Source organism: Lates calcarifer, linkage group LG4 (assembly GCF_001640805.2).
Source record: "Lates calcarifer isolate ASB-BC8 linkage group LG4, TLL_Latcal_v3, whole genome shotgun sequence".
Taxonomy (NCBI): domain Eukaryota; kingdom Metazoa; phylum Chordata; class Actinopteri; family Centropomidae; genus Lates; species Lates calcarifer.
The window spans coordinates 16,176,216-16,188,279 of NC_066836.1; the positions used below are offsets into that span (position 1 = coordinate 16,176,216).

The 12,064-nt window shown below is 41.8% G+C and overlaps 2 protein-coding genes across 3 annotated transcripts; one reads left to right on the forward strand and one right to left on the reverse strand.

The window, feature by feature from the left end:
• The first annotated feature begins 678 nt into the window (after positions 1-678).
• Positions 679-2,688, forward strand: LOC108883659 (transcription factor JunD). Its single transcript, XM_018677048.2, has one exon. The coding sequence runs from the start codon at positions 965-967 to the stop codon at positions 1,904-1,906; it is 942 nt and encodes a 313-aa protein (XP_018532564.1). The 5' UTR covers positions 679-964; the 3' UTR covers positions 1,907-2,688.
• Positions 2,689-3,020: 332 nt separating this feature from the next.
• Positions 3,021-11,224, reverse strand: rab3aa (RAB3A, member RAS oncogene family, a). 2 transcript variants are annotated; one of them, XM_018677050.2, is made up of 5 exons: positions 11,113-11,224; positions 8,894-9,118; positions 7,174-7,292; positions 6,570-6,694; positions 3,021-5,880 (listed from the first exon to the last, which is right to left on the reverse strand). In XM_018677050.2, exons 2-5 carry the CDS (start codon positions 9,116-9,118, stop codon positions 5,690-5,692), a joined length of 660 nt encoding a protein of 219 aa, XP_018532566.1. In that variant the 5' UTR covers positions 11,113-11,224; the 3' UTR covers positions 3,021-5,689. The 2 variants fall into 2 exon arrangements, with proteins under 2 accessions (XP_018532566.1, XP_050926056.1); XM_051070099.1 differs by lacking the exon at positions 11,113-11,224 and adding an exon at positions 10,187-10,320.
• Between the last annotated feature and the right edge of the window lie 840 nt (positions 11,225-12,064).

Sequence of the window (12,064 nt, forward strand, 5' to 3'; positions counted from 1 at the left end):
CAGCCACTGAACCCCCCCCACACACACACATACACACTGTGTTTGTGTTTCAGCAGCCGCCGATGGACCTGTCGGTACATTAACCTCTCCACATTACAGTACTTTCAGCCACAGAAAACACACGGTTTCCCCATTCTACTTTCAACTGCTTCCTTCCCTTTTCTTGTTCATGCTCAGTTTCCCCAGAAACACTTTGAGCTCGAGGCGTTGTGACACCTCATCTCTACTCTCTCTCTCAGCGTTGTTTGTGTGAAGGTGTCTGATCCTTACAGAGGTGATAAGAGTTTAAAGTCTGGTGAATAACTCTTTGATTTGACTTTGAACTTGAGAATCAGGCCAGAGTTGTGTTCTGCCCTGCTTCTACTATTCTACTCTACTGTATTTCTTCTTTAAAAACCTGCTTTAGCCTGAGCTGAAGGAGTATTTTTCTGTAAAGGCCTGCTCCTCTGTTCCTCCTTTCCCTGGCCTTCGCCTCTTACACCTTCCCCGCCCAGTCTCTGCTCTCTTTTGGCGACCCTGAGCTTTTTTATGCTATGACATCAAACCACAATGCATTGCACTGTTTGTAGTTTACCTAAAGTCTCCATGGCAATAAAGACCGGCTCGGCCCCCTTATTCAAATTGAACCGGAAACCAACGTCATTTTGGGCCAATCTCCGCGCTCTGGAGTGACATAATGGAATTTTTAGGGCTAGAAAGCGAGCGAGGTCTGGCGCTGCGCATAGCAGTCGTGCCATCGGGAAAAGACAATATCGTCCGCGCGCTGGTGAGACACATCAGAGCCCCTCAGGCACAACAACAGCTGAAGTGGTCGAGTCACAGAGTGGCCGATAGTACAAGAGAGGGAAATAAGGAAGCGGGATCGCGTAAGAATAAGGATCAGCTGATTTCCTCATGTCTGGATGTTCCTGATCAACAATCGTTAATGCGTAACGCTCAACACTCCCTCATGTGAGGGTGTAGAATGGAAACAGCCCTCTACCCAGGCACCGAGGTTTCCAACATCTATTCCCAGACCACGATGATGAAGAAGGAAATTAATCTGAACCTGGACGACCAGCACTCCGAGCTCAAATCAAACCCGCTCCGGGATACAGACGGACTCCTCAATTCGCCCGACTTGGGACTCTTGAAACTAACCTCTCCGGACCTGGAGCGCCTCATTATCCAGTCCAACGGTCTGGTCACCACCACCACCTCCACCAACAACAGCAACCCGACCTCCCAGTTCCTCTACCCGAAGTCTGCCAGCGACGAGCAGGAGTTCGCCGAAGGTTTCGTCAAGGCGCTGGAGGATCTTCACAAGCAGAACCAGCTGAGCGAAGCGGGGTGCGTCTCCGTGGATAGACTGGAGCTCCTCGGGTCATCCAACGCCGTCGGGTCTGCCGGGCTCCAGACACCAGACCTTCCTGTATACACTACTTTGAACGGCTATGCGGCCAGCCCGCTCGGAGCCACCACCATCAACTACTCCACGGACACCATCCCCTTCCCGCCGCCTCCGTCTCATCTGGCCAGCGCGCAGCAACAGGCGGCCGCTGCGGCTGCCGCTCTGTCACGACTCCAGTCCGCCGGCGTGGTGAAGGACGAGCCCCAGACGGTACCAGACATGCAGAGTTTCGGAGAGAGCCCCCCTCTGTCTCCCATCGACATGGACAACCAAGAGCGCATCAAGGCGGAGAGGAAAAAGCTGCGGAACAGGATAGCCGCCTCCAAGTGCCGCAAGAGAAAACTGGAGAGGATCTCCCGGCTGGAGGACAAGGTCAAGACCCTGAAAACGCAGAACACCGAGCTGGCCTCCACAGCCAGCGTCCTCAGGGAGCAAGTGGCCCAGCTGAAGCAAAAGGTGATGAACCATGTCAGCAGCGGATGCCAGCTTTTACCAAACCAGGTCCAGGCTTACTGAATCCCAGCTGTGGTGCTCTTCTTGGATATTTTTCCAGCTCTAAATATGCTCTGAGGATACAGGCCTGTGTTTTGAGGAACATTTGCGTTTTGTAACCTAGAACCCTCATCAGAGACTTAATGTGAGGCCATTATGATGAAAAAAAGGCTGTAACTGAGAAACATTTGCATTGCACTGTAGAGACATTGACAGGCCTTGATGAGAGCTGCAAGTCAACTGGAAAATGACAGATTAACCAGCAGCAGGTATGGGGCTGCAGCCTCCTCTGATTCATGAAAATCTGACAGTGTTATGCAGCAAACAGACTTATTTTGTTGCCCTAATTTTCTTTTGGGAAGCCATGTAGCAAAACTGCTATCCAGCGGACTGGTGCAGGATAGCATTTATCTGTGTGTAAGCTGGACAATCTCAACATGAGTGCAACCAAACACCAGGGTGTCACCAAGTGCTGTCATCCACCGTGTAATATAATGCCTTACTTGTTTACAAGCACTTAGCAATGACAAATATATATATATATTTTATTTACTGAAACGTTTCTTATTTTACATATGGTCTTATTTCTAGTTGTTTCTCTTTTATTATTTTGCAAAAATGAACACTGCATGTCTTGTCGCTTTTGTGGACAGTAACCATTGTATTTTTCATTATGGTGGCTGCTGTGTAGTTCTTCAGTCACCAGACTTCCATGAATGTATGTGTACGTGCTGAGAAAACATGTATCCATGTGTAATGGACTTTCAAGTCTACCTGACATTTATTAAATTCACTACATTACTACAGCTCATGTGTTCTGTTTCTTACTTAGACAAAGAGCTCCTCTTGCTTTAGTTTAGTTAGGAGGAACATTTTGAGAGAGTGAATGCATTATTTTAAAACTTTACGTTTATCTTTTCCTGCACTGTTGACACTGTGGGTGTTGAATGAAGTGCAGTAGAGAAGCTGAACCAAACCATAGATGGTCAAACAACTCTGAGGGCAGAAACAAGACATCATTGCTGTATTGTGCCCTCTGGTGGGCACAACAAAACCTAACAACTCTGAACCATTTCCCAAACATCACATGTGCCCTTCTTGTAAGTCACAGTGAATAATTGCTGAACTAACGCAAAACTCCAGCATTTAGAATTTCTTTATTGATTCCTCATTTTAGCAAATCTGGCATTACAGAATTACAGCACAATTCACACACTAATACCCAACGGGCAGAAAATTTCTATTTACAAGGGTTATTTATGACAGGGAAGGAGAGTTGAACAGGACAGATGCTTGTTCCTAAGTTGTCGGCAAGTTTACAGCTGTAGCAAAACACGATAAATAAAAGTAACAAAAATTCAACAAACAAGTTAAAAGTGAACCAATGTCGTAAGAATCATCACTCGTTTAATGAAGTGTTCAGAGTATTCAGTTTACTTCCCAAAACATTTCCCCATTTTCAAGCTACAGCACAAAGTAGGAAAACGTTACCTGATGAGTCTAACAAAAGTGTACTAAGCACTCTTTTTGGCTCTAAATTTATTGTCAAGACCTCTTTGGGAAGAACGATTATTACGACTGTGTTTGTACAAAATGTACATTCACACACCCACATACTGCACGGTATGTGTATTACAGACCTTCAATTCAGGGTTGTACATTGCTGATATTTGGGTGTGGAGAGTAAGAACTGCTATTGCTCTGTGAAAACAGTCAGCCTCTACACTACCAAGTCTTTAAAGTTACATAACTGATATTAAAAGACAAATAAACTTCCCACCAAAGCCGCGTGGACATGATAAGAGGCTCTTACACTGGAATGTTTGACTTTCCTCTCAGGGAAGCTTTGTACTTTCTGTAAACACAAATACATTTTCATTTGAAAGCTGGAGCAGTTTAAGATATTGAATACTATTGAACATCTCTTTAAAAAGTCAAGTGCAGATTGCAATGCATAATCTAGGAAGAACCCTATCTTAAAAATAAATTAAGTAATAAATAATACAAAATAAATAAGTTGTAAGTTGTATTCTTTTGGAATTATGTAGGTGTTGAAAATATTTTCGCATGCTTCAGCACATCTGTGAACGCATGATTTACAGGAGGTTTTTGTACCGTATACATGAGCAGACAAATCCCTAATCTTAGCATCAGAGAGAGAAATGAAACTCAAACAATTTGACATTTAACATGCTTCAAAACATCATGTTCCTCCCAAAACAAAGATGGAAATGTCATCTGCCATGACGTACTGTAAGAGACTGTTGATGGAGATGGCAGCTCTGTGGTGTACCAGTGCTCACACCGAATCACATGCCTTTCTAGTGAGTGCATGGTGCACACTGTATGCAGTGAATGAAAGTTAATACAATAAGAAGGGGCCATGGGCTTAACATGTGAAACCTTTAGCCCCAGTTGGTACTGAAACTGTGGGACAGACGGACTTTAAATTCAGACAGCAGCTCATACAAATAACCATCCAGTCGACCATCATCAGTTAAAAACATTGACAACATGCACCTCTCACTAAAGCACAGGTAGGAATCCAACATTCCAAATCATTTGGATTGTATAATATGTTAATTATATATCTATTTATATTATATATGCATTTAAAAATGCACATTTATTGACTTTGAAACATTTATACACTCTTCTCCGTGTGGTAAAAGACATCCCTTATCCTTTTGTTTAGTCATGTCTTAAAAAATAGTAACAAAAGTAAAAAAGTGTGCCCCAGAGGCTCTGCAGCTCTTTACACTGGACCAAACTGGTTTTAAAGGCTGGACAAACCATGTGACTCACACTGCCATCCATGGAGCACTCTCGCTAACAGAAAAAAAAAACAAAAAAAAACAAAAAAACTATTTTAAATCTGGGAAGGTGCCCAATATGAATCCTACAACAAACTGACTAGCAAACTGATATGCATGGCCTTTGCTATTCTTGCATTCACTCCTAAAATTTGAATTATGAGAAACTCTCAAATGACCCTGTTTGGACGTCAAACCTGGACCGTAATAATTCTGTAGAAACTCAATCACAACACTTGGAAGGACGGGACATTTCACATGCTTAAAACCACACCCAACCAACTCAAAAACATTTTTAAAATAACCATCAACTCTATCCACTGCAACAAACATATATTCTCAATGGGACTAAAAGTTAAACAACTGCAATGATTTGTATCCAAGTGCTGAGTGGGACTTGACTGACTGGGAGGTGGAGAATATCCATCCTTCCCAGCCTTTTAGAGTTAAACCCCTAATGCAGACACGTCAATAAGGAATGATGGAGTCTCAGCCTTTACTGGCCTTTTATAATTCTGTTGACATACAGTATATTGTGTGTGTGTGTGTGTGTGTGTGTGTATGTATATATGAGTATGAAATAAAACTTGGGATTGTTGATGCCTTTGTTGAACTTTCTTCACCCCTCTGACTAAATGACTACAATCACATATTTCCTGTGTTCCTCAAAATGAACAACAACTTTCAGATGACTTCTCTGAAAACACCAAATCTTTGGGGAAAGCCAGCGGCCCACGTGGACGGTGCTCTTAGTGTAGTGAGAGGGGTGGAGAATTAAAGCAGCCAGGTTGTGTGACTCAGTATGGCAGTGTTTGTGTGTGATTAATTTGTGTATGTGTTTATGAGACAGCAAGAGACAAACTGAAACAATTTTTTAAAGGTGTGAGGACTTCAGGACAGCAGACAGTGTGTGCGTTTATGTGTATGTGTGTGTGTGTGTGTGTGTGTGTGTGTGTGTGTGTGTGTGTGTGTGTGTGTGTGTGTGTAGTTGTGTTTAACAAGCACAATCCTGATGGGACCTCTGAGGCTGCTCGTTGAGCTCTGGGCCCTGTTTAGCTCCAGTGACAGTCGGGTCGTTGTTGTCCAGGCTCTCTGCCATCCTCTCGCAGATGATGTCCACCAGCCGCTCAAAGGTCTGCTTCACGTTGATGTTGTCTTTGGCGCTTGCTTCAAAATACTCGAAACCTGCCAGGAGGGGCGACACAGGCCGAGAGGGTTATGCTTATTACACTTATTGTTCCAGAGTGAGGGTTACCACGGTTAATCCACTTATCAGGACATACCCTCCACATCAGTGTTTCTAAATGAAATCTATTCATCAGTCTTAAAAAACAACTACTTCCATCTTTTCAGATCATACTTAAATATCTGGTAGTTTAAAATTGAGTTTAAAAACAGATTACATACTACATACATACTTACTATGACTATACTCTGACCACTCAGATCATCTCCCAAGTGATATGGTTTTGATGTTACAGGTTCAAAAAGGAAGAGCAAAAAATAACAACTAGCTTGTCTGCTACCTGTCCTCTTTGTGTCTCTGACGACCAAAGTGCTGATCATCAGACTTCTGTTAAAAAGGACCCATGCTGCTGTTGATATGGCTCACTTGCATAGCTGCCTTTTCATTTGTGATGCACAGCAACTGCTGCCGGAGCATGCTGTACCAGCAAGTTGAAAAGTCTAATCATGATGACGTACAATACACCAATTTAAAGGAGTCATCTACCTCACTCTTTAAAGAACAATGCTATAAGTCATAATTATATATAATTTTCATTCCTGCTCCCAGGAGAGGAAGCTAAACTCTAGGAGTGGGACAAAACAAAACAGACATGGTATCCAGTTTTCTTTCTGACCAGATTACATACCCAGCTGTTCTGACAGCTGCCGGCCCCTCTCTGCAGCCACCACTCGTTCATCCTCCATGTCACACTTGTTCCCCACCAAGAGCACCTGAGCATTGTCCCACGAGTATGTCTTGATCTGGGTCGACCTGTTAGCAGATTCAGTAGAGGGTGGTCAGCTACATGGACCGACTGAATCTACATTTCATTTCTTACAGGTTCCAGTTTTTCCAGAAAGCACTGGACCAGAGAAGCACAGTTCTCTAACAGGCAGAACTCACATGCTTCATCAACATTTAAAAAAAATTCCTGTTGGTTATGATGGCACTTAAATAACCAATTTCATGCTGAGGTGTGGAAAAATTTTGGAGGCACTAGTAATAGCTTCACAAGAGTCAACATGGCAACATATCAGAAGTGACCAGACAGATTTCAAAGAAGTCAATGCAATTAAAATCACTAATTTGGACCCATAATTTCTGTTGTTGTTCTGCTTTAACTTTAACCAACAGTCCTTATATTGGTCATGCAAACATACAGTCTGATGCGTTCATCTGTCTTTTTGCTTGAAAACAAGTTCATCTGCCACTTTCATACACACAGACATGTATACTCAGTTGTCCCTCACCAGTCTTGCACAGCGTTGAAGGACTCCTCGTTGGTGATGTCATACATGAGGATGAAGCCCATGGCTCCCCTGTAGTAAGCTGTGGTGATTGTCCTGTAGCGCTCCTGTCCAGCGGTGTCCTACACAAACACACATCGGCACCACTGTTTTTACTTGGCTGTTATTTCTGAGTATATTCAGTATTATTTTTTTGTACAGAATGAGTTTGACATTCAGATGAAAACATACACAAAATATATAAAACAACACTGCTTTCTCAAAGACACGGATGTGAGAACATTTCAACCGCAGACGGTCTTCCATTGTCATGCATGTGTAGAAACAGCGGTCAGTGGTTATTTCTTTCGTCTTTTTGTAGATAATTGTTGCTCAGCACCTGGAAACAATTTATGGCTGTGCATGTTCCTCCTGATGACTGTCTAGGTTTAACATTCAGCCAAACTCCCATGAGCATTAGGTATTCCTCCGGTGTAGCATGTAATATGCAATTGGTCCCAGGGTCGGGCTTTATGGCTCATGTTAAGTACACTTCAAGGGTATTGCCATTACACAGCAGATGAAGTGATTGTGGGGACTGGAGAGGCTGGTTTAACAGCTGGGAACCATTAGAGATACATGATAACACAGGCCGCTTAAGTCACAGATGTGATGGGGCAGCATGAAAAACAGGCATTCTCATTAAAGATGATCAGTCGGTAATCACAAAATTTGCCTTAACTCTGGTTAATCCAATCTAGTTTTTTGCAGGGTTGTTGAATTGTAAACACTACAGAGCTGAAACAGTTAGTCGATGTCAAACATTATGTGGTTGCAGCTTCTCCAGTGCGATGATTCACTGCTTTTCAGTGTTTTACATAACTGTAAACTGAATATCTTTGGGTTTTAGAGTGCATATGAAGACATCATCTCGGCCTATGAGAACCTGGACTGGATGTTTTCTGACATTTTATAGACTGCACAATTACTTGAGAAAATAAATGGCAGATTTCTTGTTAATGAAAATAATGGTTAGTTGCAGTCTGTATCAGGGATGTCACTGCCATTAAAACCTGCATCTGAATGTAAGTTTACTGCTCATGAACACAGACTGTGCAAACCTTCCTGTAACATTAAGGAAACCACTTAAAGGAAAGCAGCAGTGAAAAGTGTATTTTCTTATTTCATATTCAGCCATCACACACACACAGCTAAGTAGTTTCTCTAATTGTACTGTGAGCCTACTTTAGGCTGAGGGTGCACCACATCAGTGTATTATGGAGGGAAATATAAATATCAGATTAGACTATGCATCAGCAGATACAGAGAAAACACTGACTGTGACATCTGTGGCGATTATGTAATGTGAAACAAATAATACAAGTGTGGTCTATGGCCACGTGCCACCACACACCACAACAGACCACCTGTTACACTCTTACTTCTTCAATGGAGTCTGACTCTTGACAGCACAGTTCAGGGCAGTGCTGTTAAAAGCAGAACACAGCTAAAACAATAAGCAGCAAGAAGCAAACCAAAGTAAATTCCTAATTTCTTTTCCAAATTCTGCAGCAGTCCAGAGTGAAGTGTCAGCCACAGACGAACATCCGCTTTCCTAAAATATTTTTCCACATTTCTCGTCACCCTCGGAAAACGCTGCTTGACATACCAATGGAACCACGAGACAATCTGTACCTGGCGAGATCAGCACATTAGCATGTATTGTGTGTGTCCACTTCCTCACCCAGATTTGCAGCTTTATCCTCTTGTCGTTCCTGTAGATGGTCTTGACCTTGAAGTCGATGCCCACCGTGCTCACAAAGGCTGGTGTGAATGAGTCATCTGCATAGCGGAAAAGGAAGGAAGTCTTTCCTACACTGCTGTTGCCAATGATGAGGATTTTAAACATGTAATCAAAGTTCTGGTCCGTGGACTCCTTCTGTCCATATGTGGCATTTGCGGACGCCATCTATGCAAGGAGAGAGAGAGAGAGCACACAATGATCAGTAACAAAGACGACGCTTCAAAAAAAAAAAACCCAAAAAAACAATGTGTTCTTATTTACAGAGGCAGGATCAAATAATAGACACACCTAATAAAATAACCCAGTACACCACCATCACAAACTACTGTCACAAAAATAAAAAGTTGAATCCAAGCCCCACTGACAGTATCTGAAAAAGTGAACATTATATAAACTTAACAAAGGCAGAATTTATAGTAGAGCTGTTGTATTTGATTACATCAGATTGTGCAGGTACCCCTGCAGCTACAGTGTCAGACACAAGTCCTCTGTCCTCTCAGTGGAAACATCTCATATTAGGTGAAGATAGATGGTAAAACTGAACAAGGCAAATGTATGCGCTGGATTCTTTACTATTTCACTAAAATTTACTGTTCTGCTTTAGGACATGTGACAGATTAACGTCATTTAGATTGCATAATTTTGTATTCATAATCATTTGTTTCAAATGGTCTATGGGTGGTAAAAAAAACTTGAGAGATAAATTAATTTACAAACTTCACTGTAACCACGTTCATGACAGAAGGAAACCAACACAGAGAAAAGCAAGATGAAACCTCTGATACCACAGAGAAACATCCTCTGAAACTATTTTTTTTTACTGACATGGCAGATTTAGATATCCTTTGCCTGTGCTAGTCAACACCTATGAATCTAAAAGATTGTAAACACAATTACAAGCATTTAGGCTATCAAAATAACACTTATGTCATAACATTTATGTCAAAGGTTGACGGTTGAAACAGGAAAAAACACTGAATGGCAAAATAATGAGCAGAGCTTGGGTTGAAGAACAAATGTGAGCATTTCATATCTCCCTCGAGACAGAGAGCGTGTATTGAGATAGCCTGGCAGCTGTGTCACATTTTCACATTCATTTAATGGACTGGTTTTTAATCATTTTAGGTTGGTTTGTTGTTTTACAAAATCTCGTGTGGCATACATGAAACATCATGACAGACAATAATAAATACTGCACAGAATGTTTACCATATGTCAACTAGGGTTAAATACCGTTACTATCGCGCTGGTTGAGGTCAGGCTACACTCCATATGGTTCTTAAAATAGTATCTGACATAGCTTTTATCAGGGAATAAAATGATGCAGCCGTTTCGCTAAGAGGCTGTGTCAATACAACCAGCAAATACCAACTCACAGCCTTGAGTGTTTCCACTTCATGTCATTAATACTGGTCGGACAAGGAATGCATACCTCCGCCCCACGCAAGATAAGAGGACGGAAGCACCAGGGCTTAGCAGGCTAAGCATCAGCTAAACTGACTATCCTTCCCCGTCCAGGGGAGGGCAGGGAGCCTCCGTGGAGCGGTAGGCTAGCCAGATAATTATGAATGACCATATGGATGGCCAGAATCTGCCTCGTAGGCAACAGTAAATAAGAGAAAAACTGACAAACTGTATACGACTGTATTATCCTGAACACCACACGCACCTAATTAAAACGGCCTCAACCATATCCTCTATCCACAGCGGAGCTTATCTGGCGTTAGCCTGCTGGTAGGGAATATATAGCTGAAACTGGCAGTCTGGCTCATGTTATTCAGCTGGAGAAAAACCTAGAAAATGCAGTTCAAGGTGTTCTGTAATACATTGCTAGTCGCCTAAAATAGAAATCAAGCGATGGTTAAAGAGACAGAGGCAATACAGATAAAAACGCCATTTCTACCCTTAAAAATGCATATAATTAGGCTAGCATCGCTACCTTTAATGCTAACACGGCGAACCGTTACCAGTATTTAAAAGTGGCAGCAGCAGCTAGCTAAGCATCCCAGCTATGTCAAATGAAGGTTACTCTTCCTTATTTACGACTAAATTTTCATTCTAAATCCCGGAGCTCATAAACGGCAAATTGTCCACATGACATCTGTTGCTACTGTTAGACTTAACAAAGTCATACAGTGACAAATACGCGAAAGTTTTACCCTGAAATGTGTGTTTTTTCCTCGGCTTCGCTGCAGCGGCTAGCCCAGTGCCCAGCTTTGCACCTGCAGTAGCTCGTGCGCCTCTTGATTGACAGCCCCGGTATAAGCGGGTGCAAACAGAGCGTGAGGATGATTGGCAGGGCCACAGGCCAATCAGAGAAGAGAGGTCGCTCATTTCGTATAGAGCCCCGTCTCCACCCATTCTATAAATTATTCAGTATTAATTCAGTATTACTGATAAAAATAGATAATCTGTAACTTTGGCTTTACTTCCTTATTTTTTGGGGGCATCTCACAAACAATACATGTGTACAAATGAGAATATTTTCAAAATCCACCATTTCTTTATTAAAAGTTAATATTTGTGGTAACCCTTACTTTGCCACAAACTGAACTTGCACATTTTATTAAGATGACAAAATACAGAAATGACCATTAAACATTGGTAATACATCAAATAAGAGACATGCATGCATTGTGAATGAACACATTTTATTTGTCATAAAGTCATTCAAACAACATGACCCAACTGCAATAAAAGGCAAGTCTCAAACTAGTAATTGTCATTAAGTATGAGAGTGGTGAAGCAATGGTAAGTATGTGTTTCAAGATGTTAAAAAGGGTCCAGAGTTTTCAGGACCCCAGAACATTAGGGTTAACATCAGGTGTTCATTATTCAGTAAAGTACAGTGTAAAAAATATTCAGTTACAAGTAAAATTCCTATGTAAAGAATGTTAAAGAGAGATCATCAGCAACATTCAGCAAAAAAAAAAAAAAAAAAAAAAAAAAGCAGAATGGCCCCTTTTGTGCTTCTACATCATTATAGATGTTACATTATTGGGTAACTGTACCATAAACACAGATGCACTAACATGTTAGCAGCATTTTGATGTTGTAGCTGGATGAGGTGGACCAAAATTGTGCTTTACATCCTGTTGGGCAGTTTAATCT